This window comes from Formica exsecta, unplaced genomic scaffold, assembly GCF_003651465.1.
Source record: "Formica exsecta isolate Colony F162 unplaced genomic scaffold, ASM365146v1 scaffold51, whole genome shotgun sequence".
NCBI classification, from domain to species: domain Eukaryota; kingdom Metazoa; phylum Arthropoda; class Insecta; order Hymenoptera; family Formicidae; genus Formica; species Formica exsecta.
The window spans coordinates 105,573-131,378 of record NW_021852343.1 but is presented as its reverse complement, the minus strand read 5'-3'; the positions used below and the strand labels follow the sequence as shown (position 1 = coordinate 131,378).

General features: G+C 34.3%; 2 protein-coding genes across 2 annotated transcripts; both read right to left on the bottom strand.

Annotated features, from left to right (window-relative positions):
• Window positions 1–1,078: 1,078 nt before the first annotated feature.
• On the bottom strand, window positions 1,079–19,459 carry LOC115241785 (nuclear receptor subfamily 2 group E member 1-like). The gene is made up of 9 exons (XM_029817726.1): window positions 19,340–19,459; window positions 17,184–17,264; window positions 16,652–16,813; window positions 4,326–4,497; window positions 3,382–3,586; window positions 2,724–2,849; window positions 2,377–2,619; window positions 1,949–2,030; window positions 1,079–1,405 (listed from the first exon to the last, which is right to left on the bottom strand). Exons 1-9 carry the CDS (start codon window positions 19,347–19,349, stop codon window positions 1,152–1,154), a joined length of 1,335 nt encoding a protein of 444 aa, XP_029673586.1. The 5' UTR covers window positions 19,350–19,459; the 3' UTR covers window positions 1,079–1,151.
• Window positions 19,460–21,270: 1,811 nt separating this feature from the next.
• LOC115241762 (cell division cycle 5-like protein) lies at window positions 21,271–25,478 on the bottom strand. Its single transcript, XM_029817692.1, has 10 exons — window positions 25,434–25,478; window positions 25,058–25,323; window positions 24,845–24,975; window positions 24,210–24,712; window positions 23,944–24,118; window positions 23,418–23,858; window positions 23,040–23,158; window positions 22,787–22,951; window positions 22,430–22,711; window positions 21,271–21,912 (listed from the first exon to the last, which is right to left on the bottom strand). Exons 1-10 carry the CDS (start codon window positions 25,476–25,478, stop codon window positions 21,673–21,675), a joined length of 2,367 nt encoding a protein of 788 aa, XP_029673552.1. The 3' UTR covers window positions 21,271–21,672.
• Window positions 25,479–25,806: the final 328 nt, after the last annotated feature.

Here is a 25,806-nt window from a genome sequence, read left to right as displayed (position 1 = left end):
CAAATCGAGTTGATTTGATATACACAACGGGAATCATAGAGATATGTGGTATAGATTATCTCTCGATTATTTTTTTCTTTGTAAACCTCGTGTACAATTTTTGAAACGATTCTACAATTAATTGTACTCCGTCAACTATTTGAGACGCTGATTAAGAATATATTGTTAGAAAATAATTACTATCGCAAATAAGATATAGATTTATAGTAATAGAGTATTATTATTACGCGAAAACGTATAGGCACATAAAAATGTGATTCTTAAATAGTATTTATTAAAAAAGTGGTAGAATAGAGATAAAGTTTTTAATAGATATATATGTATATCCTTGCATTAAACTGGTAGAAAATAGATGTCCAGTTTATTTTCTATAACTTTTGCGATCTACGTTGAATAAATAAAGAACTCGCAATATGCAACAAAAAACACAAATAATTTCATTACTTCTTTCTAGAGCTTCTTTAGAATATTCGAATTCGAATTGCTAAATTCGCAAGTTAATGCTCGATGTGCTAAGTTAATGCTTAGTTTGTCGCTGTATTTTATTTGGCACATATGAAAAAGGAATTTCGGCAAAATTGTCATAATTGTCCGATATACATATATAAACAATGACGTAACTTTTGATTTACTTAAAAGTGCGATAGTATGAATAGTAGATAATAACATGAATCTTTTTGCAAGTAGAATACCTAGCATCGTCAGAAACATATAAATCAATTTTCTGATTTCTTTTAACATACTTGAGCATTATGTTTGTGTATAAAAGTAAAATAAAAAATTAAATTACAAAATTATTATGATTTAATTATTAAAAATAAAAAAAATTAAACGGTTAAAAAGAAAATTCGAGCAGCAGTTAACAAATTGACACCTTATGGCAATCTTTCGATAAAAAATAATCGACATAAGAATGATTAACTGTTTAACAACAATAGTACCGAAATCTCATGTTACAACGGGAGGATTTGTCAAAACAATTAGGTAAATATTTTCCATTTTAAATATCAGCGCTATATACTACAAAATCGCGAGAGTGAATGGCGGAAAAAATTTTTATTCCATTCTGCCGCGGAAGAGTTTTGAAAAGCTGCGAGAGCTCGCTGGTCCTGACACATTTATATAACATGTGTACGATGTGCAAATGCGCTTCAATTGATGTATTTCTCCATTTGATACATATCGACTAGCAAACGCGAGATTGGTATTTCCCCGATGGTTTCGTGAAAGAACAAACGTTCGACGGTCTTAGAAGAGACGCATCTCAGATATCCGACTAGGATCATTAACCTGCCAATTCTCCCTGGTTGTTGCGGATACCGTGACCTCGTGTAATCCACTAAGATACGTTGTGCTTGATCCTGTAGTATCTCAATCGGTTGAACCGCGTGTAGGCCCACTGTCTCTGCAATTCATAAAAAAAGGAATGTAGCGATATTCATCCACATTGATACGGAGAATCGATCAAGGCAATTATATGATAATAAGGGTAAATGCATCAGTTATCCGAAAACGATGCAATATTCATCATTGTTTAATAATTTCGAGATATCCCAAGATATATCGTAATAAATAATACATACATAATTAAATAAATAATGACAAATCTTATTAATCTTAAAACACTAATATAATGTTAACAATTGTTACTGCTTACATTTCTTGGTCATCTTATTTCAAAAAAAATTATTTGAATGTATTATGTAACTTCAAACATTTTCCAGCTTTCAAATAAACAAGAAAAAATTCAAAAAGAGCTGAAAATAGAGTAATAGCATTTTGAAATTTTCTTTAGGTTTGTTTTTTACTTTTCTTAATGTCTTCTAAGATAAATATATATTTCTTGCTTTTAATGGTTTTATAACGATTATTAAATTTATTATGTTTGAAAATATTCCTTGTGTCGTTAATAATTAGTATGATGATTGCATCTAATAACTTTCTTTACCTGGCGTAAATAAAGCCACCGCCTTCATGCAGCCACACTCGCCGAAATCGGGAGACAATTGCCTAAATCGACATATTATAGCCTGGAATGTAAGAAAATACATTATTTCCTATCTAACAGAGATCCTGAAAAAAAATAATTATGCAAAAATAAAGAAACAGGATAAAATCACCTCTTTAAATAAATAAAATCACTGCATTCGTGCATCCACATTCCGCAATATCATTTTGTAACAATACTCTAATAAATCGACATTGTCTTTATTCGTGGGTGGATATGTTAACATAAGCCGGATAAATTAAAAACTGAAAGCAACGAAACGAAATGTCAAAGAATGCATTTGTCAATACCAAAAAGATAATTCGTTCAAAACAATTATGACAGCGATCGTTATGATTTACTATAAATGAGAAATAAAATTGATAAACCTGAATCAGAACGAGTTCTTGATTCGTCAGGTTGTCGTCTGTAGGGAGTCTGGCGCGCACTTGTTCATCCTCGAGGAGCGCGGTGATGTCCCAGGAAACGGACCATTGCGCCAAGTGTAAAAGAAACAATTGCGTCCAGGATCGTTCTAACAGCAACAGCTGATCGTCTTTCGATATCGTTTGGAAAGGTGGCAGGCATCGTACCCATCTGACAGCCATGAATAATAGCCGGGCCGTTGTTTCCTACGTTATTAATACGTCCGTGAAACATAATGAACGATGGATGCCGTTGATTGAAAGAAGCAGAGAGACATAAAATAGATGCGCTTGAAAATATTTAAAGTTACCTGCAATATCTCCCAAGTCGGACTGAAGCTCTGTACCGTGCCCGTCGGACTCTGACTCGTTTCCGTCTCCATCTGTTCTATTGGATATTCCGCCGCGGGTTGCAATCGCGCATTCCAAACCAATTCCTTAATGCAAAAAACAAAGTGTTAATTTAAACAACAAATGAATAATTTTCTTATATAAAAATCCCAAATAATACCAATAATAAATAATAAAATGATAGATAAGTGTGATAAACGATTAATAATTTTATGTTTATTTGTGTGATTATTTAAAGAAATAGTATGCTTTTTTTGGAAAAAATGCAATACTATTAAATTGTAATAATTATAAATTAAAACGATTATATTTACTAGAGCTCCAATACACATATCATCATTCACTTATTTAATTTTATTACCTTTTTTAAATTTTTAAATTTTAACTTTATCTTGAGATAACACATATAAAGCCAAAACACATCTAAATATTTAATTAATACTTAAATAATTACAGAGATACTATTTTTATTCTGCAAAAGGTTGATATCAATCATATCTCTGCGTGTATCATTTTCCCGTCGTTTAAATCGCGACATAAGAACTCGGCGAACCGCTCATCTTTATTAAGTTTGCAGAAACGCGAGGGCAAGCACACAAATTAAGTTGAATTACTTACCTGACATTCCTCGGCGGACATTAGTATCTGCAAAAGGGGAGGCTGCGGCGCTAGGGAGACGGTCGTGGCCGCTTGATAGAGGGTCGTGGTCGTTCGAGGGTGCGGTAGAACCAGCGGCACGGGGGATGGTGATTCCTCCGGCGGTTTCTGTACCAGCGCCATCGGTCGAGGGTAAGGCGTGAATCTTTGGTCGCACCTTAACCTTCTACAGTAATAACCCTTAACTACTTCACGAAGAGTCTCAAGTGTCGTTTCATCAAGTTTTATCATTGCTTGTAGCTACACATACACGAAGTACCTTGTCGCTACTGTATTAATATTCAATGGCCGAATTCAAGAGATGATTGATTATCGCGATTTTTCAATCTCTCCGCGCGAGATATTTTTATAAATAATCCTTAAATTAAAATTCCGTTCAAATAAGATTTACATAAAATATGAAGAATATGATTTTTTCTTTTTTTTTTTTTGTTAGTTGATTGCACAAATATTATTAAAGCTTGGACGTTTTCACATTAAACAAAACTCAATATTGAATTATTTAACCATGGAATCATTAATGTAGTATATATAATGAACAAAACATCTTATATTAAAATACATATATTATATATTGTTTTTCAAACAATAAAAAATGTTAGTTTTATCTTTAACACAAACTTAGATAATCACACATACTATATATACAATTTACACTTCTAGCATTAATAGTATTAACAAGTGTAAAAATTAAAAATTATTTATCTCTTTCATATTTTAGTTACATCTATGATCTAATCATTTATTTTATTGTTCATTGCCATTGTCATGTATATCTTGATTTTTATGGTAATGAGACTAATGTTTTAATTTGATGAAATTAAAGCGAATTATAGTATGTATAAAATTTAATTAAATTAACGATTTAATTTATAATATCATATAATTTAGCAAATATTACACACCTGTGCGGTGACAGAACATACGGGGGAGGGAGTGCTGGTCTTAATCGATCATTGTGCACCGGGGTTGCGGAATGAGGGGATAACTGCGTGACAATCGACGACTGTTGCTGATGTTTCTCCGAGATAATCGCATGGGGTTTCGGTTTCCTCGGTCCGCGTTCATGTTGTACTGCTAAACACCAGTTATAACGTAATTATATTACTTTTGACGTCTGATATAGTTTCGAGATTGCATCATGAAGCCCTATATTCATATAATTAAAGATTATTTTCTTAAATTTATTTCTTCCTACTTAAAAAAGAATTTCTTAACTATATTTATATATATATCTGAAAAATATATATTTTTTATTATATCTATCATGTATTTTCTGCTGCGTGTAGGTATGTGTACGTATATATTTTATATTATTCTTCCTTAATAGAGTTCATTACAGTTCTGCATATAAAAAACATAAGATTATATTATTAGTTTTTTTTAAATTGGCAATATGAGGATAAATGCTCTCTCAACCCTTTTCGAAACCCAATGAAAAATATTTTTGTGCGCGCAAGCAGACGTGCCCTCGGTCTTATGGCCCCCAGTGATCGAAAGTCCGTATCTAGGACTGCCTATCAATAATATCGGCGATGGACTTAACGGTGGGAGCGAAAAAGTGGGCGCAGGTTGCGCGGAATTGAATTCGGGGTATAACGCGCGTTGTAGGTCGTTCGAGATGTACGGGAGCTGTATATCCCGTGACCCGTCAGGAGGGGAAAGAGGGGCGAACGAACAAGAGGTCGAGAGGCAAGGGGGGTGAATCGCGGATGAAAGAGGGTGGTGTAGATCGGATGTGGTGGCTGGCCGGGCGTCAGCTTCCACAGAGCTCGATCTTTCGAGCGTGGCTACAAACTCAGAGAGAAAGAGAGAGAGAGAGAGAGAGAGAGATAGAGAGGCAGAAAGCGAGAAAAGGGCGAAGGACGTCGAAGGGAAGGAAGACAGATAGAGCGAGATGGCGAAGCGTGAGCTGCAACTGGGTGGCAAGCACATCATCATTAATGAGGCTGAGCGGATAGCAGCCGCGGATTCCCACGTTCGCACTGGCGTCGCAATATCTCCCCTTTATCACGCATAGCCCCGTCGAGAGAAATACTTCGCCACTGGCACAACGAAGAATTTCTTCTCGCATCGGGACGTCACCATTTCAACGGCAAAATCCAATTTCCGCAGGAAGTGTGATGTATTAAAGTAAATTTATACTTTAATACGTTTCATTTGCTGTATTTGGAAGGTCATAGTAGAATATATATTCAATTTTGAATTTATTTATTGACAAATTGATTTATATTCTTTTTCTCTTTCTGTAAGTAAATGCTAATTTTATATTATTGTATTAAGTAATTTTTTCGTTATTTTTATTAAGTTTTATTAAAGTTAGTATATTATCTTACATATTAGAATTTAATTTCGCGCCGTGAACGATAAGAGGATATTTTTATACATATTTTATTCGTTAGAAACATTTATCATGCTTTTGTTAAAATCTCACTGTAATATCACGAAGCATCATCAATAAGTAAGCTGAGATAGGTATGAGGAATTGTATTTAAAATCGAGGCATTTCATATATACGCGGACGGTGTGCATACACGTAGCAAAAAGAAGCGATGCAAAATCCGCTTCGGGGTTGTTTGCTTTATCGAGCAAATTGGCCGTGCACATCGTAACAGGTACAAATATTATTATTTTCCAGGAGTAATTGTTCTCTCAGCGGTGAGCTCCCTTGCCAGAAAAAACCTGCCCGATAAAGACTTGTTTACTTTACAAACAGTGATCTTTATATTATACGCACAGCAGCGATATTACTCTTCCAAACCAATACTATTTATATATTTTTATCCTTATATGTTTTATCATATAATGATCACGTTATTAATGATATTATATATAATACAGAACAGCTTTTTCTTTGAAAAAGTTAGAAAACTGAGATTTAATTAAGAATGTATATAATGTTGAAAATTGTAGAATTTTTACGGAACTTTAAAGGTTTACATAAGATATTATATTTTTAAGCTTTTATATATCATACAAATAATCTTTAATAGATATTTAATTTGAAAGATTAAAATAAATTCTCAGTATTAGAATTTTTAAATTGCGAAAAATAATGGGATCTCTGTGGATATTTCAATTTAGAAAAATTGGAAAATGGTAATTTCTTACACATTTGCGAGTATATTTGCAAAATGTGCATGAAATATTTGATCGCAGATCTTAATGTTAATTTTATCGCCTTTTCATCGAATATCCGCGAATCAAAAGCGAAAGACGATCCGTTTTTCGCAGCCGTGGCCATTAAGCTCGCCTTTTTCGTACAAAAGCGCCTCGCTTTACGCAACGTCTTGCGATCAAGAAGGAACATTTTGTCGCTCTGTACGCATCGTTGCTCAAATACAGAGCTTTATAGCTGAGCGGCTTACAGCTCGGCGAAGCGAAAACGAATGTGCGTCAAGGGAAAGCTCTTGGCATAAAGAAACGAACAGGACAAATTGATCTCTTAGCCCCCCCCCCTCCCCCCTTGAAGATCGATCGAAGATTAAGCTGCAATTTTATATTTTTAGTTTATTGGCTATAATCTGGATATGCTGAGATCACATTTATTTCCGCAAATTTTTTCACATAAGTTAAAAAAAAATTAGATTCTTTTTATTTTGTAATATGTAATCATTTATATATATATATACATATTTTTTTTTTTTTTGTACGATATCGGTACACAGAGAACAGCGTTTTATCTTACTGAATATAAGAGAGCGAACTAAAATAACATAAAATACTTCTATAGAATACCTCTATATTTTCGTCTTACATTCTATATTACAGTTTCGAAAAGTAGGTCACGACGATCGTGACCATCCGTAATTAGTTACTTAATATAAAAAATAAATTTCCCTGATATTTTTCACGCGCTATTTCCTGCGGTCTTTTACTCTTTTACATGGCTACACAAGTTCTTCAAATATATTTCAATATAATTGCTCACTCTTCACGGATGGTTTCGAAATTTGACCTGTTCTTGTAATATATGTCGCAAAATTCAAATGCATTTGTAATATGTAATCATTTATATATATATATACATATTTTTTTTTTTTGTACGATATCGGTACACAAAAAAGAAGAAAATTATTCATTTGGCGACATATATATTTGTTAAAATAAAATTTACATATCGCAAAATTGTCCCAAGTTCTTAAGAAAATGATTTAGACTTTAGACTTTATTATTGCAAGCAAATCCTCAAATTTTTCGCGCGTCAGTGGATTAGACGAGCGATATTCGCGAATATGCACGTATCCGGACGGCGAATGGACACGGAGACAGGGATTAGAATCGCACATGCGCTGGAATGGACCGCGCCCTGTTCCCTTTTCATCGTTCGTGATTCCACTCTCTTTATTCTTTCTGTTTCTCTCTTTCCCCTCTCACTCGTGCACGTACACATATACATCATCTTTTTGTGCACTTATAAACACAGGGCCACCGTAATACTCTTGGCCGGCACGTGTGATCCACAATGCGAGTTCCCACAGTGGAGTGGCGTAGGTGTGGATTCCTTCTCTCTCTCTCTCTCTGTAACGCTTAAACATACGCACACGCATACGTATGGAGAGGCTTCCGTTTTAACATTGTACTACACACGTGCGCTGTGCAGGTGTATGATATGTGTGTGTGTATGTGTGTATGTGTGTAGGGCGCACGCGGTGCTCACACGGGCCGCGGATCACGGGGCTCACACTCTGTATCCTGCTAAACGGTAAACCGATCTGTGAACATTTCAGCAGTCAGCGATCTCGAAGGCTAATCCCCAAGTGAATGGGGGTTGATACATGGACGACGCACTACCAACACCACCATCACCATCGCCACCGTCGGCGATCGTCAACGTCATCGTCGTCGAAGAGACCGTGAATCGCGTGCGATACACGTGTTAACACTTCAGGGAGATTTTTCATGTTTATTTGAGGGATACGCTTTTTAAAGGGGTGAATTAAAGCGGCAACATTCTAGCAATGCTATTTTAATTAAATATAAAATTTTTAAAAATATCAATTTTTATATTTATTTAAGCATTGTTAACGCGATGTCGATATCAAAGCATACCGAGATGTTACTTTTTAATTCTCTATATATAAGAAAATTATAAAATTATGTCTAAAATAATGGTTCCGTCAAGTTTCAATTTTAAATAAATAAAAATAATTTTTGCGAGACAACAACAATCTTGTATAGAATTCAAATCTACGGAGAGAATTGTATTTTGGGTAGTAACAACAATATAATTATTTTTTAAATTACTTTTTACAGGAACTTTATTTTTAAAAAATTGTTTGCAAACTTATCAAAAGATTTACAGATAAAGAGAGTCATCCTATATACGTATGTACACGGACTATACGAATAGGATCTGTTTTCACTTGCATCGTTTCTATCATTCGGAAAATCCTATGCGCCCCGTTACACGTGTATCTGCATACGTTACAAAGCATATGCGATCAGTATGTAATATCGCTTACTGTTCAGTTAACACCTTCCCTCGACCAATCTCGCAAATCAAAATTCCGTGAAACGAGATCAGTCCGTCGAAATAAAATACATATGCATAAAGATAAGGATCGTACCTCGACATTCATCGGTTTACGTGGCATTAAATTAACAATATCCTCGATTTCCGAATATATTCATGTGTCATATTCTTGCCAGAGAAAAAGAGAGAGAGAGAGAGAGAAAGAAAGAATATAAAAATATATTATAACAAAAGTATTTATAAATAATAAGCAAAAAAAGCCGTCAATAAAATTAACGATGTCTATCACAAACTCTTTTTAATACATTTCATGTGACAAATATATAAAAATTAGAGAAATTTTTATATTGGATATTGTAGAAAAAAATTATATAAATATTATTGAAACTTTATTGAGAATTTAAAGTAAAATTTACGTCAAAAACATTGACCGCCTGCTCATCAACAATGTTCTAACATTTGTTATAGATATGGATACTTATTTTTCTTATATTTAAATTAGACAAAATAAAAAATATATATAAAATAATTTAGTAAACAATAAATACAAAATATGTTTTTTTGTACGTATACAATATTACAAATTCATTTATTATAGTTCTTATTACACAAGGATTACCATTTAACGATGTCCGTAATATCTACCGCAAAGGTGTCATACTTGTCGCAGCTTCTTTACAGTTCTGAGATAAAAAATAAATAAGAACATATGATACATTTTCATAAAAAATGCATACTCTTTTTAATTATTTTATTAGAATAATTAAATACTATAGGACAGTTTGATATTTTAGCGGTAACTTATTCGCAAAATATTCCGAGGGAGAAATGTGATTAAACGTATTCACGCGCGGATCGAGAACTGTTCGATCATGAATGACACGAGGCGAGAGAGCCGCAGCCTGTGATAACCCGCGGATGTAATTCTCGCATTTATGCGAAGCCGGAGACGATCGGGGTACCGGGACCGGGTCGCTGCAGTTCCTCCGGGCGTGTTGGTATGATGACAGGTGACGATCAAAGCCCAGCTTAGCGCAACGACCCGTTTCGTACGCACACATCGCGCTCATATCACGCGAGGGAGGACGCGGGTGCGTTCTCTCTTCTCCATTTCTCGCTCTCTCTCTCTCTCTCTCTCTCTCTTTCTTTTTATTTTATTCCCTCCCCGCATACACTGGGCATCATAAATGTCATTTCGTTATCAGATAGCAAATTTCAATAAAATACATCACGCGTTAAATATTTCCAAATGTATATAAATTATGTTCAAAATGTGTGCAAATTTTATGCACGAGGCAAAAATTCCTCATTATTATTCTAATTAATTTTAATGTATTTTTAATTAAAATGTTTAATTTATATGAGATATATAAATATATAAATATTATTGATTTCGTACTTTTAAATTCGCTATAAGCGAGACTGCAACGGAAAAGTTTATGAAAAATGACACTTAACAAATACACTCGTGATTTATTATTTCGTAAATCATAAATTGCGATAAGCAATCGTCTCTGATGAATCGCGTGACTACTGACATTAAATCAAAGATACAATTGTGTAATTTATGAAGACGCGACTACTTAAACGCAGTTTATAATTATGACCCTCCTCTCCTACGAAACTTTAAAAAATTTTTATAATTTAAAAATTATTATTCAAAGTATAAAAGAAAGAAAATTTTGGCTGCGCCTTCATTACTTAATCTTCTTACAATCTTTCGCGGTGTTTGCTTGCACCAAATGTCAAATATTAACTATCGTTTATTGCTTCGCATTATTTATATATTTTTTTTTTCAGGAACAGTTTTAATTTATAAATTTATATCTGAACGCGCTTTTTTTTTCTTTTGAGAAATGCCCGTCTAATGGCATTTATGATGTCTACTGTACCCCTAGGCTCGCTTTACCGTTTATGTGGATGGATTGATGCTGCCCGTCGCGTGTACGGCACGCCTCGCTTCGTTGCGTTACCAGCCGTCCACTCTCACGCGACTCCCCCTACGTGTTGTCACTACTCACAGCCTCCGTCCAGAGCCGGTCAGAAACATTGCGGGAGCACGTAACAATTTTCCGGGAACAACTTTTCGGGGGTCTGTTAAATGATTCACAATGAAATGTGCCGTGCTTTAAATATAAATAAAACAAATATAAATAATATCCGGGAATGTAATTAATAAGGAACGAATCTCTATATAAAAATGAAATTCTTCGTTTAAATGATCTACTTCTTTGTTAATGTATTTCTGTGTAAAAGTATTATAATGTTTTGAAGCATATTGAAAAACTCGAATAATATATTAAGATCCTTTTACTTTTCGATGATGTGTTAAATGATTCATAATAAAATGTACTGTGCTTTAAATACCCAGATATATATAATACCCGGAAATGTAATTAGTAAGGAATAAATCTCTGTATAAAAATGAAATTTTTCCCTTAAATTATCTACATCTTTATTAATGTATTTCTGTGTAAAAGTATTACAATATTTTGAAATATATTATATTGAATAATATATTGAAAAACGTGAATAATATTAACAATAAGATCCTTTTACTTATTGTTAGTAGGACAAGAAGCATTGTTTCTTTTTTTTTTACACCTTTATTTTGTCTTGCTGCTTTTGTAACATTTAGATACAAATGTATTCCATTTTTTATACAAATTATAAAAGGAATCAGTAAATTCTTTTTTATTTCAAATTTTTGAAATTTGCAAAATTTATTTAAAAATAGTTGAGAAACTTTGAATATTTAGAGATCAAGGTAGATATTTTGCGTCTCCTCTTGGAGCCCGATCCTGTCTTTGTATGCTTTTTTCTCTCTTTGGCGTACTTTGCTTTATCGTTTCTCCTTTTTATTTTTCTCGAATCGTGCTTAAGTGCCATTCGCCAACGTAAAACGCTTTCGCGTGCGACTCGCGATACGTTCAGAGATTTTTGTATAAAACATGCCACGATATTATATTCTACGCGATTGGGCATTTGGATGTAAAAAGAGCCTCAGAAAAAAATGTTGCAGTTTTTCAGGAAATTATATTAACAACTTTTGATTTTCACCAAAAATGATTTAATATTTTTTATAGAAACGGATGCAAAAATAAGTCTGTGTATGATGTCTAAAAGAGAAATTAAAACTATACTTGTACTTATTATTAAATAGAATGTTTACTTAGGATCGCCATGATTGGATTTTTAATATTATTGCAATTATACGATTACACGTTGAACTTTGTACTTCAAAAATAAAGAATGCTCGAATAATTCCAATTTATAACTGCCAAAAGGGGCAAATATCTCGGTACGAGCGCCTCGATTTAATTCCGGTTCAAAGTACTTGATACTTTTAGAAAGGGTGCTTCCGAATTATGAACGGAAACAAAGAGATTTAAAGTTGGAAGTAACGGGCCGCGATCGATTGGGCATGAAACGAGGCAAAGTTTGCAGATCCAAGAGTGTTGGTGGATCTGAATGTGTGTACATTGGAAATAATGTTGACCGTACGGGTTCCGGGAAAAGTCGTGGAGCGTAGAATTTCATTGGCGAGTCATCATCTTTTCTGGTTTCGCTTTTAGTTTAACTTTCTAGCAAGATATTTAAATAAAAAAAAAATCGAAAGACTTTTCCAGTAAGCTTTGATACAACGTGATTTTTATAATAATCCAATTTTAATATATAGTCTAAAAATTTTGCAAAAGAGATATATTTTTGATGCAATATTAAAAATATTAAACTTGTTAAAACATAGTTTTTAAATATAATAAATTTTAAAAGTAAAAGATATTAGTGTTTTCTATTTTTTTATATTGTTTTTTCAGTTCTAAAAGATTTTTAATTCTTTTCTGACAAACATTTTTTAGATATATAAGTCTTAAAAGGCTGATTTTGATTTAAATTAAAATACTTTTCTCGTATATGTGCGTAATTAATATTATCACATTTAAATTTGATTATATTCTGATAATTTATTCTTGTAATTTAAAAGTGTTTTCTGTGGAATGATATTCGTAATAATTTTTCAGAATATCAAATCTTTGATAATTCTGAAAGGACCGCGAGCATAATCCGCAGAGTTAGAGCACAAAGCGTCAACATTAAAAATGCAGTACGTCAGAGCGACGGTTTATTCCCTTCCCGGAAGTCCTAACGATCGCTAAGAATTACAAATCCGCCATGGTAAGCCGCTCGGTAATCTTCCAACGTCATTTAACGCCATATTTCGCGTAATACATATATACGTCTGTACACACGGGAATGGGAAGAGGAAGGCGGCATTTCGCCGGCGCGGTACGCCAACACAGACGGATAATATCGCGCGGGCGGGAACGAATTTTCGTGGAAAGAGGAAAGCGCGTCGATTATGTCGGGGGTGTGAGCGCGTTAGAGGTTTCGGGGTTGTCAGCGAGCGGATGATTGCGCGCCTGCGGCGTCACCGCGCTTCGCGATGCGCCGAGTACCACGTACATAATATATAACGCGCCTACCCACCCCCGAGTGGTCATCTACATTTTATGGGCTCTTCACAACGTTTTCCCCATCAGTCAAATTCAGGTGGAGCTATATTTTGTTATTATCTTTGTCGCGTATATATATTAAGCAAGCATATATCAAACATGCTCGTGGAACATATTTCAGACATTTATGTTATATATTGTCATCATAAACGTATTATGTTCATGATATTATTTAGTGCCAAGTTATACATTACATTTTATATGTAACTTCTTGTTAAGGAATTTATCTCTGATCAAAATGAATACAGTTCTTTCAGCATCGTTATTTATCGCTTAAAAAAGCTAGCTGTCTAATCTTTACTTCAGATTTGCATTGAATTACGCGAATTATAAATTAGACAAACTATTCAGATTCTAAGGATTCTAAGGATATAAAATGTACGGTGAGAATTCTGGATTTGATTTCTTGATAAGTTCTTATAAAAAAAATTTATGTTATATATATTTATGATGAAAATATTGAGAATAAAATAAGCTTTACTTTATTTTATTCTCTCTAATATTATGCCAAATTAAGGTAAAAACAACATATATTGTTCTATAATTAAATTGTTAAATTATTCATTACGTGCGTGATATTATCCTGAAGATCAGTGATATATGAGCCATGTAATGGCAGACGTCAGTGGAAGGAGTCAGTGGAATAGTCTTAAATTGATCAGCCGCGTGGAGAGTTTGCCGTTAATTATTTAAATAAAGCATATGATTTCATTAATAATATACATATCTTTATATATATTACTTATCTCTTTATATATTATATGTATATATGTGTCTATAATTTACAATATAATTGTTCTAATAAATTGCGATCTCTGTATCTTTAACATAAAATTGAATATGTTATAAGAGAAAGAGTAACATCAAAATAATTCAGATACTTTTTGTCTAGTAATTTTAGGTTTATAACTCTATATGTATATGTGTAAAAATATAATGTGTAAGAGTAAAAATTATATCTTACTATAATATTTTCTTTTGTGTCGCGAATACATTTAATATTTAACATATTTACTTATTTAATATTATTATCTTTGGTATATGTATAAAGAGGAGAGAGAGAAAAAGAAAATTCATAGAAGTTATTTACGGATCTACGAAAGGAAAAATGCCACGACGCCATTCTGACGTCGACTATACGTCGGCAATTAATCACGGCGTCTAATTAACACCGCCAACAAAGTACGAGTAATTTCGAGACAGAGGCGGAGAACAACGTGGGAGAACGTTAACGTGTACAAGTGTCTTCGTAAAGATGGGGGTAGAGGGGGGGGGGGGGGGGGGGGAGGAAGCACCGGTTTCAAGCCCCTGTGTGGAGCCTCCTTAACGTTAGGAAGCTCTGCCACTAATTGAATCTCCTCTCTTACTCGCGTCTGGAGCCCCGACAACCGCTGGGAACCGGAGCACCCGTCCTGCATTAAACACCCCCGACACCCTGAGCACCCTCATCCCCTACCTTCCCTCCCTGCTGGCAGTCCCTTCCCATCCGCCTTTTCTCTTTCCATCTCGCCGCTACCTCTCTCCACCTCTGCACAGAATCCAGCCCCCGCTAAGCGTCCCAGAAAACGAGCCTCCGCCGCTGTTATATCGCCGTCGATGGCAAGGAACATCGACCCGTGTACACCTAGCCCATCCCGTGTAACTCTCATGCGGAGAAGATCAAACTCGCTTATTTCTAAATATCACTAGTTAAACCGAGAAGTAGTAATTAAACGCGGAAGAGTCTATTAAGGTACTAACGTAAATCGCAGATTTCTTGTTGTGTGTTCGTTTGGCTACAAATAATATATACATCTCCAGATAACTGTTAAAAGAATTAAATTAGAAATAGTATAACTCGTAATTGTTACCTTCTTTTATCTTATTTATTTAATTATAAATTTTTTCAATCAAAAAAGTCGAAAAGGAATCGCAAAGATTTAGATTTCTCTTAGAGATTATCATATTATTTATATATTTATGTTGTCAGATTTATATATTTATATTTCGATTTGAAAACTAATTTTTATCTTTTTTTCAAAACTAATAGAGTTATTATTTGTTGTTCTAAAAAAACTGATGTAAAATAATATCTATATTACTTATGTTTTATTTTTCCGTGGTTCTTAATATATCCACGAATAAGAACGTACATTAAAGAATCTACAGAGTAAATAAATACTTGTATAAATTTGAGGTATATAAAAATATCTAACAGAATACTTTTTAGATTAATTTATATAAAGATTTAATTTTTAATTTTATTTTATACTTGAATGTGTATATGTGTAAATATAATATTAAATGTCAATAATGCGTGTGGTCAAATGCTTTAAGAAATATGATATCAACTAAATGAGATGTTACAGAAAATTGAAACGTCACATGACGATGCGTATCCATTTGTGATACCTTCAGCGTTAGGAAGAATTTCCCATAATACTGTGTGTAATAAAGACGAAATAATATTCAACTGATTGAAATGACGCACATTTAATTAATTAAAATGACATATCATCATCTAAAGCTTTTACTAAAAAAATGATCCTATCATTCAGAATTTTGTTGTGTTAGAATTTACACTGATAACGCATGAAGTGTTCGAGCGTGATTAATGTTTTGATAGCCCCTTACGGAGAGGTTTATTTAGGAGGGTCTGGTTGTGACACCAATAGTTACAGTCGATTTATTCGTGGTTTATGTGTGGCTTTTCGCGAAAACACGATGAATTCGATTGAATGATTCTTGAATCGTAATTAATTTGACTAAGTGTAAATTTATCATTGTATATTTCATAAATTAAGTCTCGATTTATTAAAAGATGAACTACTCACAAATTTTTTCAAAAAAATCTTACACATGTTTGTTTATAAAAATCTTACACATGTTTGTTTATAGAAAAGACTATAGATACTAGAAATATTAAAATATTCGAAATATTAAAATATAAAACATCAGAAATTTTTCATAATATATAAAGTCTTACTGAAAGATATTATTTTTGGCAAGTTTAATAGTTTAGCAAATATGCTGTTTATGAAATAAGTCATAAATAATTTTATTTGTAATATTGACAATGAAATTTACGACATTATTGAGAGTAGAAAATGACAAGAATTAGTAATCTTGCTTCTATGAATTTCTGGATCGATTAATTTGTTTTATTTATTAATCAAATCCTTAGTGCGCATAGATAGAACAATATAGATTACACAGGTATATACAACGTTAAATTATAAAATGTTAATTTGTGGGTACTTACCGTCCTTATTCATGTTAGCTTCGAAACACTTAGCAAGACGACAAGCACGGCATTGATTTCTATGGGTTTTGTCGATTGGGCAACGTCCTTTCTTGGCACCCTGGGCCTTGCAGATGTATTCTCGATTGCTATGTATGCTTCGCTTGAAAAATCCCGAACAACCTAGAAACGTAACAAAATTCGCACATAACAACACGGCTATTATAAATGCTGATCTCAAAAATGTATTATTCTTTAGCGATTTCAAATATTCAACAACACACTTTAATTGAGAAACCACTCTTAAATAAACAAGTATAAAAGAAATAAAATTTATATTTCTTTGAGAATTTTTGTTAAAATTATTATTATAAAAAAGAAATTAAATTTAGAGAGATATTATTATTCTTTTTTTAATTTCTGACAGTTTCAAGTTTATGCATCTTTTGGTTCATTTAACATATAATAATAATTTTTCTGCTAAAATAAGAAAATTACAAAAAGATTTAGAGAGAGAGTTTTATTTCACAAATATATTATTAATTAAAATTACCGTCACAACTGTAGATGCCGTAGTGTTTTCCGGAACTACGGTCACCGCATACATCACACAGTATGTCAAGTAATCTGTCTCCTACAACAAAAGAAAGAATATCGTCATATCATTAATATTCCATACAATTAATTTCTTGCAATCACATTTCTGAAAATAGTCAAAAAAGTAAAAAATATTTTATATGATCTTCTTACATATATTTCTCAAAAAAAAGTTCTCGAAAAAAAGAAATAAATAATTATATTTAATAAAAAATGTATTTTATAAAATAATCAGAATCATGAAAATATTGACGAAGTGTTATTTACATATGACTGTATTTCATGAAACAAACGAGGCGCGTAGTCTAGAAAATCGTATCTAATATAAACATAAGATTCAAACTATTTAAGAATTACATCAATTATAACAAAATAATCATCATATTAGAAAGATTAATTATCAGATTTGTACATTTACATTACATATATTGCGATGAAATAATTATCAGGTTAAAGGAAACCAACGTTAAAGAACTTCCGCGAAATACCGTTTAAGAAAAGTGAACGGGCCGCAAGAAGATCACCGGTGCTAATCTGTTTCCCCCTTTTCGTAGGAACCCTAATCGTCCTAATGATCCGCGGCAAGAAAAACACGGCCATGCCTAAGCCAACCAAAGCCTTCCTTCCCCAGCCTGGGGAATCAACCGCCTTCGCGTCTCACACCCAACCGGTCTAACCCGATCAACCCAGGTTACTTCAACCCCAACGGATTACCGCCTCCGTCGTGTACGCCAGCGCGTCTTCGTCTTCTTCTTCTATTGTATCGCCTACGTTGTCTCATATATTGTTCGCTGTTTATGATGCGCGCAAATTAAGTTCCAAATAGTTAAGAACTCGACTTCACCGATTTCGTCGATTAACTTTGATCATCCCATCGTCTCTGATTCTTCTTTTGATTTTTTTCGATCTTCTTTTTCAATACTTTTTTCTTCCATCGTATAATTTAATTATGTTAAGTATTATTTTTATATTTTAAGAGTAATTCCAAATTTTGAATTTATCTATCGATATATTTTGCAAGCAATCTGAATCGAAAGTAAAAGATTTCATTTAAAAAAAATGATCACAAATCTAAATTTTATAAAACCTTAAGAAAATAAATAAACAGAAATGCTTGAGTTTCTGAGAAATATTTTAATCACAATTTTATAAGATGATTTGCTATCGTTTTAACGGAAATTTGAAAAATTTTTAATAAGAAGTTAAAAAAATATTATATTTTACCCTGAAAAAAATTATGCCTGAAGTTTTAGAGAGAGATAAAATTATGTAGATAATAAAATATTATTTTTTTAGTTAATTTCCAAACAACATGTAATCTGAAGAGCATCGTAAAATTCTTGAGAGATATGTTATTTCTTCATGCTTTTTAATTATCTGGGATAGAATATATAAAATACAATTAAACATATAAGATAATATGATTACCTTTAGAGATGCATTTTATTTTGTTTATTTGTGAAATCGCGTACTAAATATTCTTTCATTGACAGAAAACAATGCATGACTTTATATATGTCGTCCATCAACACAACAGTCGGTAGGTGTTCGAAACACTTAACATTTTCTCTTTGAATATTTTTATTTAAATATTAAACTCTTTAAATTAATTTAATCGTAATGCACACAATTTTACAAGTTACAATAATTGCAATTCACCTGTAAGCAAATAGATACGCAAAAGATTTAAACATCCACTGTTAATTACCTCTCGATCGCGCTACACAATTTCTCAAATCCTGAGAATTTACCATGACGATTTATCACTAAACCCTATTAGAAATCTGTTAATTATTGTTCAACCGCAATGTATGTAAAATATTTCGTATCTCGAGTTATTTGCAAATAAATAGATGTTAAAAATGTATTTGAACATTATTAATTGCATATTGAATGCGATACACAGTTTCCAATCGCCTCTTTCGATCGCGCGGTCTTATCACAATCTCCTCGTGTACGAAAAGAGAGCCGCGATTTTTAAATAAGTAAAAGTCACTTTCACACATCGCGTATCATCCTGCATCCTTCGAGCGATCATCGCACTAGCTAACGATAAGCCGCGTGTAAGGGTCAAAAGCGAGAGAGACGGCAAGAGAGTCTTGGAAGACTGACCTGTGCCCATCTCCTCCGCAACTGCTCAAAAGTCGAACATCGCCAGAGAACGCCGTACAGCCGAGCTCGTGGTCCCGACGCGGCGCCGAGGAGGTCGCGCGAAGTCCCGAAGCATTCTCCGTGACGGGATGGCTTCGAGCCTCGACGTACCTAGTCATCTCTCTCTCGTCGGGAAGGGCGTACTCGCGTACTCGCGTCCGTGTCTGTGTATACATGTATTCGCGCGCGCGCGCCCCCGCGCGTGTGTATATATATATATATGTATATATGTATATAGGCGTCTATCCATCCGTGTGTATGCGCATATATAGGGGTTGTTGCCCGACTGGCTGCCGGAGCAGCTATTTCTCCTGTCCGTAGCCACATGACGGAGAATCATGGGTCGTTCCCCGATACGGTCGACATGGTCCGGTGGTAGGCCCCGCGCGAGGGGCGGTGGAATGAGGAATGTCGAGGGAAAGGGTAGGTAGGTAGGTAGATAGATAGGTAGATGGGTGGATGGTTGCCGAGTGCGAACCAACACACCGACGCCAATCCCTAAACGACCGCGACTCGCAGCGAGAAGGCCACGGTGATGGCGTACCGGGGGTTACGTCACGCGAATCCACGGCGTAACACCTCTTCTTCACCTCCGTCACCTCCGTCGTCGCCGCCGTAGTTGGCACGTTGGCCTACACGGTCGGGAGGGGTGCGTTGAACGGCAGCGGGGGTGGCGGGACAGACAGAGTGGGGAATACCAGCAACGAGCTAGCGACTAGACTCAGCCCGGGGACTTGCTGGCCGAGTGGCTGACTCGACTATAGCGGGGTAGCGCTAGTTAGCCATCGGCAACTACGGGGCGGCTCCCGGAGGCCACGTTGTCAGACGGCCGTTACCACTGTGTCATTGGTCGACTCCACCCACGACAGTGCGAGGGGTTGAGGGTGAATGCGCCAAGGGTTGAGGGTGAGTACGCAAAGGGGTGGTGGGCGGCGCCAGCCGAATCGACGATGTTGATTCGACGCCCGATCACCAGTCGCGTCGCGCCGACCAATCGACAATACGAGATTAGGGTGGCTGACGACGGCGTTAACATCTGCCTTCCGGCAGCAGCTATTTACCAGCGACACGCTAACGGCGGCGTTGCTTTTTTATGGTATAAGTACAGGGTATATATGTGTAGATGTTGGGTATATAGATAGATAGATATATATAGGTAGGTAAGTGGAAAGCTACCGGGATGGAAAATGAGTACGAAAGTAGGTAAATAGATAGGATAAATAGGATAGCTACGATTGACAATTGCATTTCTGCGTGTAAAAATGTTATGTAATTGAAATTACAGGAATTCCAGAATGTGTGATGACAAGGTCATATATTCTTAGAAATTAAAATTATATTGTTAGACTATATGTGAAGTTTCTAATAAATTCTTGTTAATTATTTGTGTTAAATTGAGATGTATAGCTCTGAAATCTTTATATTTATATAGATTATATATAATATATAGAAATATATATTACAAAATATAATTGCAATTATGTATGATATGAACATTCTATCTTAGTGCAGTGCGTTATATCGATCAGGCCATTTTGTCGGCGTTATGTAATAGCACATCCCTCTCGCGAGCGAGCTCTCCTTTATGAGTTGCGCGCGACATCCCAATCGATCACGCCCCTTTGACTTCTTGGCTTACAGCAGCCAGTCGGTAATTACATCTTGATTTCGATTCTCGTTAATGAAAGCCATGTTACAAAAAATTTCCAGCTCTATAATCTTATATATATGTTTTACTATATCTGTCTTTATGTTAAAGGTAAATTTTTTTTAAATTATTGTGTTGATCTCTATGAAGTATATGCGTGTGTGTATATATATATATATGTATGTGTGTGTGTGTGTGTGTGTGTGTGTACTTTTAATATGTGCATGTATTATCTCTTTATAACTTCATATGACGAATCTTTTTTTATTAATACAATATTTTACAATCTACAAGAGAAAATTTTTACTGTCATAACTGTGCCTAATCTCACAAAGTGCAAGAAAACAAATTAAACTATATAAAACTTTCATTTAATACAATTAATTATATATCATAGCGTCGATAATTCAAACTAAATGAATCTTAAATGACATTAATAACATTTACAGCTACTTTAGAAAGGATTACATATTGAGTTTTTTTTTTATTTCCAAACATGGATTTTGAAACAATACTAATTATTATTATGCTAATAGTACGTAATATTTTCGAGAGCATTAAAAATTTTAAAATTTATGGAACGTTACAGAGTGGTACATATTAGGATACAGTTTGCTTGTATTCAAAAAGCATTGCAATGTGTTTCCTAAGATATATCATTTAATTGGCACTGCTGCAACTGGTCTTGTAGCTGAGCGTATCGCATTTGTAACGAGCGCTCTCGTTCCGTCTGTCTATTTACGTCTTCCATGAGCGCATTTATTCTTCTTGGAACCGCTGCCTCTTCTTGCGTTTGCAAAAATTTAAATGTCGATAGTTCGAGATGCGCTTGCTCTATTTGCTCCCATAAATCATGCAGCTGTTTCGTCAGCACCTGTGTTCTGGTCTATTTGAAAAATAAAGTGACGAATTTTTATAAAATTAACGTTAATATACGTGAGGAATTTTATCAGAAAAATTTCGATTTAGCCATACGAATTACGTAAAATCCATTTTTCACATTTTCTGATCTATAAACATTCTGATCTTATTCCAACTTAATTTCGTAATATAGTTAATTAACTGTTTAATTATATAACAAAATATGTTACGTTTTTTTAAGCTTCGATCACAGACTTTTATATATAAAAATCGATTCTTAGTTTTATCGAATTTTCGAATTTATACATTATACATTATTCTGTAGTAAATTATTTTACTATGGTATAGTATTATATTATCACTCTCATAATATAAGTTCTATATAAGTTATATTTATTCAGAAAAAAAAATTTATGTAACACAGAAATAAAAATGTGTTCAAAATTATATTACATCAATGGAAAACTAATAAACTATAAACTAATAAAAACTAATATGAACGATTCTAACTGTAATTCTAATTATATTAAAGTTTTATTTACCTGATAACCACCAGTAAGCACTTTCAACTTCTTTTCCATCCTCGCAGCACGTTTAGCTTCCCCTGTCATGTGCATACGATTTTCTTCTAATTTTCTCTCGCATGCTTCTACTCTATCTTTCTTTGAAGCTAATGTTGCGCGGGTGTATCGTTTCTGCGTTTCGAGATATAAAATCTGCGACAGACATTCCTCCCATACAGTGGTATAAGCGTCTAAGCTTAATTCTCCATGTGCCATTCCCTCCTTTACAACCATCATCTCGTCAGTTAACATCGTCTTAGCCTAGATTTGAATATTAACGCGATTAGTAATATAAAAACGATAAAAAGATTCTGCGATACCAAGTTTCAGACTCACAGCTAGAAGATCACTTTCCTCGAAAACATCATATGCATGTTGTTCTAAATAACTTTGAGCCTGAGCCAATGATGTCGCAGCACCCTTTCGGCCTGGCTGTGTTGGATTATGTAACGCGTCATAGTGTAACATTGTGATCATTTCTCTTTTTATCAATTCTTCTGCCTAAGAATATAATATAAAGTAATTCATAAAAATCAAGAATATAAGACTGCAAGAATATAAAACTTTATATATAAAGTATTCCACTCACTCTTTGTAGATCAGTTAGCGGTGTATCCATATACGGTCTTAAAATATTCATATTTATATCTGCAGGTCGTGGTAACTCTCTTTGTATCACTTGCGACCTCCGTGATAATTCTCTTTTTCCTGCAGAAAAAAAAATATTTGTTACATGTAAATCAAACACATTTGTAAGATTAGTGATTAGAGAAAGAATAAGTAATAATTCTGTTGTGCAACAGAAAAGAAATTTTATATATTTTATATGTCCATAAACATATGAAATTATGGTTAACTATAAATACTCTGAAAAATAAGCAAAAACATCTTAAACGTGTCAAAACAGACTTTTTCGATTATGCTAGTGCTTGAATCTGTGTAATTAATCTGTGTTTAATAGACCTACTTTCTTCCAATAATTCCTGTTGCCGTCTCGCATCGATATCCGCTTGGTCCTCGATTATTTCAGCTGCAGGTGCACTGGTGTTTTCTTCATTTATATCTCCATCATGGATATCTATTTCATAATCATTACATGGTGCAGGTAAGGAACTCAATACCGTGCGTAATGAACTCTTTGCTTGGGTCTGTATAAGTGGAGTTTCTAAGCCATCTACATTTTCATCCGGATTTATATTAAGCTTATCGCGAACGGGTGTTGTCGCTAAAACTCCATTTTGCGTTCGCACTGACGCCCCACCTGGCGTATTGAAAGAATTCATGGGTGTTCCATCGCTGCGCTGTGATCGAAATGGGGTGGTTAAAATTGTATTTGGTGTTGCGACGACATTGCTAGAAGGTGCAACACCGGTAAAGTCAGAATTATTCAATGGAGTGTTCAATCCACCTGGAAAAAAATGTTTATAAAATGTAATCAAGTATGTAAAATTGACAACGTATTTGTAAATTATCAGAATTTGTTATATTCTAACCCTTTAGTGGTGTATCTACATGTGTGAGAGCCATGACATTTTGAGCTTCTTGTAATATTCTATCTGTAGCGGCTGGTGTACGAGGTGTTACTGCCGCGTTCGTAGGTAAAGAATAATCGGCTAATAAACTATCGGAAAGTGTAATACCGCTCTCAGTAGCAACTTCTCGCGCGACCTGTAACAAAATTTCATGTAACATATATATAAATATCAATATCGTAAATTTCTAATATTATATATAGAAAATAAAACACGAGAAAACATACTTCCGAGGCTCTACCAAGTTTCACAACTTGCTGTAGTTCTTGATCGGAGATTTGTGGTTCCGGTAAAACCAACTTGCTCCTTTTTTTTATAGGCTCTTCATTATTGAGCATACCCATTGGTATGTCATTCTCCTTACGTTGTTTCAACTTCTGTTTATCTTTTCTACGTTCCATCTCTTCCTTTTCTTGTCGGAGCTCACCATCTAAATGCTGTTGTCTCATTCTAGAAAAATCGATCGCTAGAGGGTCAACATGCTCATTGGAGGTGTCATAGAAACCGGATGCAGGACGTTTTTCAAATGGTATTTCCGTGTTATAATTGACGCCGCGTTTGCGTTTGTTCTTTTGGGAAACGGTGATTCCAGCAGCTCTTAATTCTCTGCGCTTCTGCAAAGCAGCAAGTCTACGTGCTTCTTCTAACTGTTTTTCACGAGCCTTGCGTTTTGCCTTCTTTCCTTGAGTATTTGCGAGCCTAGCACGTGCCTCGGACAACATTTCCAATTCTGTGGAGGAATATAATTATTAGAAATATATATTCTTTTTGTTAGAGAATATAATTATTTTTACTGTATTCAGTAAAAGACATTTTCACTATATTCAACAATAAGATGCTTCAACAATGATTCTCAACTTACCATCTTCATCCATATCTTTAGGATCTGGTCTTGCTGGCTTTGTCTCTGGATTAGGATCAATTTCACCAGGTTTAAGTTTGCGAGGATCATCAACAGCATCATCGCCTTCTTCTTTTTTTTGTGCTTGGTCACTAAAATAAATCAATAATAATGTAAATTAGAGTAAATCAAAGTAAATATTATTCTTCTTAAATAACGTCTGATCTTACTCACAGTAAATATTCATATCTCTCCAAACATTGCGCAGCTGTCCTCCCAATGATAGGTGCAATAGTTCGCCACTGGGTAGGCATTAACTTTGCAAGATGAAGTAACTTTTCATCTTCTTCTCTACTCCATTCGGTCTTCTTTATACTTGGATCGAGCCATTCAAACCAACGCGCCTTGCACTGTTTGGCCGATTTTCTGTGCAGCAAAGACGCGATACGACTCCATTGATTTTTCCCATATTTCATCACAGCTGCTTTCAAAATTTCATCCTAAAAACAAAGATTTTTTTCTTTAATAAAATTAATTATTCTCACACATTCACACACACGCGCGGGTAAACTATTCAGGCTTAGGTTAGAAAATATCGTATATCACTTACCTCCGTGTTCCGCCAAACTCCACCTTTTATCATAATTCGCGGCATTTTTTATTTTTATTTATATCACTATGTGAATTATTGTATCGTTGTATGTTTTATTTCTATTTTTATGTCGCTATAAATAAAGCTTTTCAATTACAATCGTAAATGGTCAAAAAAATCTTTCGCATCTCCATCCGCGGTAAACAAACCGAAACAAATTGCATTATAGAGATGTAACATTGGCCGCGGAAGAAATTGCTCTAAATGCTCTGCTTCCCATGGGAGAATTTTTGAACGCATCCCTAAAAGATGTCGCTATCATCGTTCGGTCTTATGACGACCTATAAGGTTATTGGACAAGTTGGACAAAACTATTCAAATCATTTCGCGA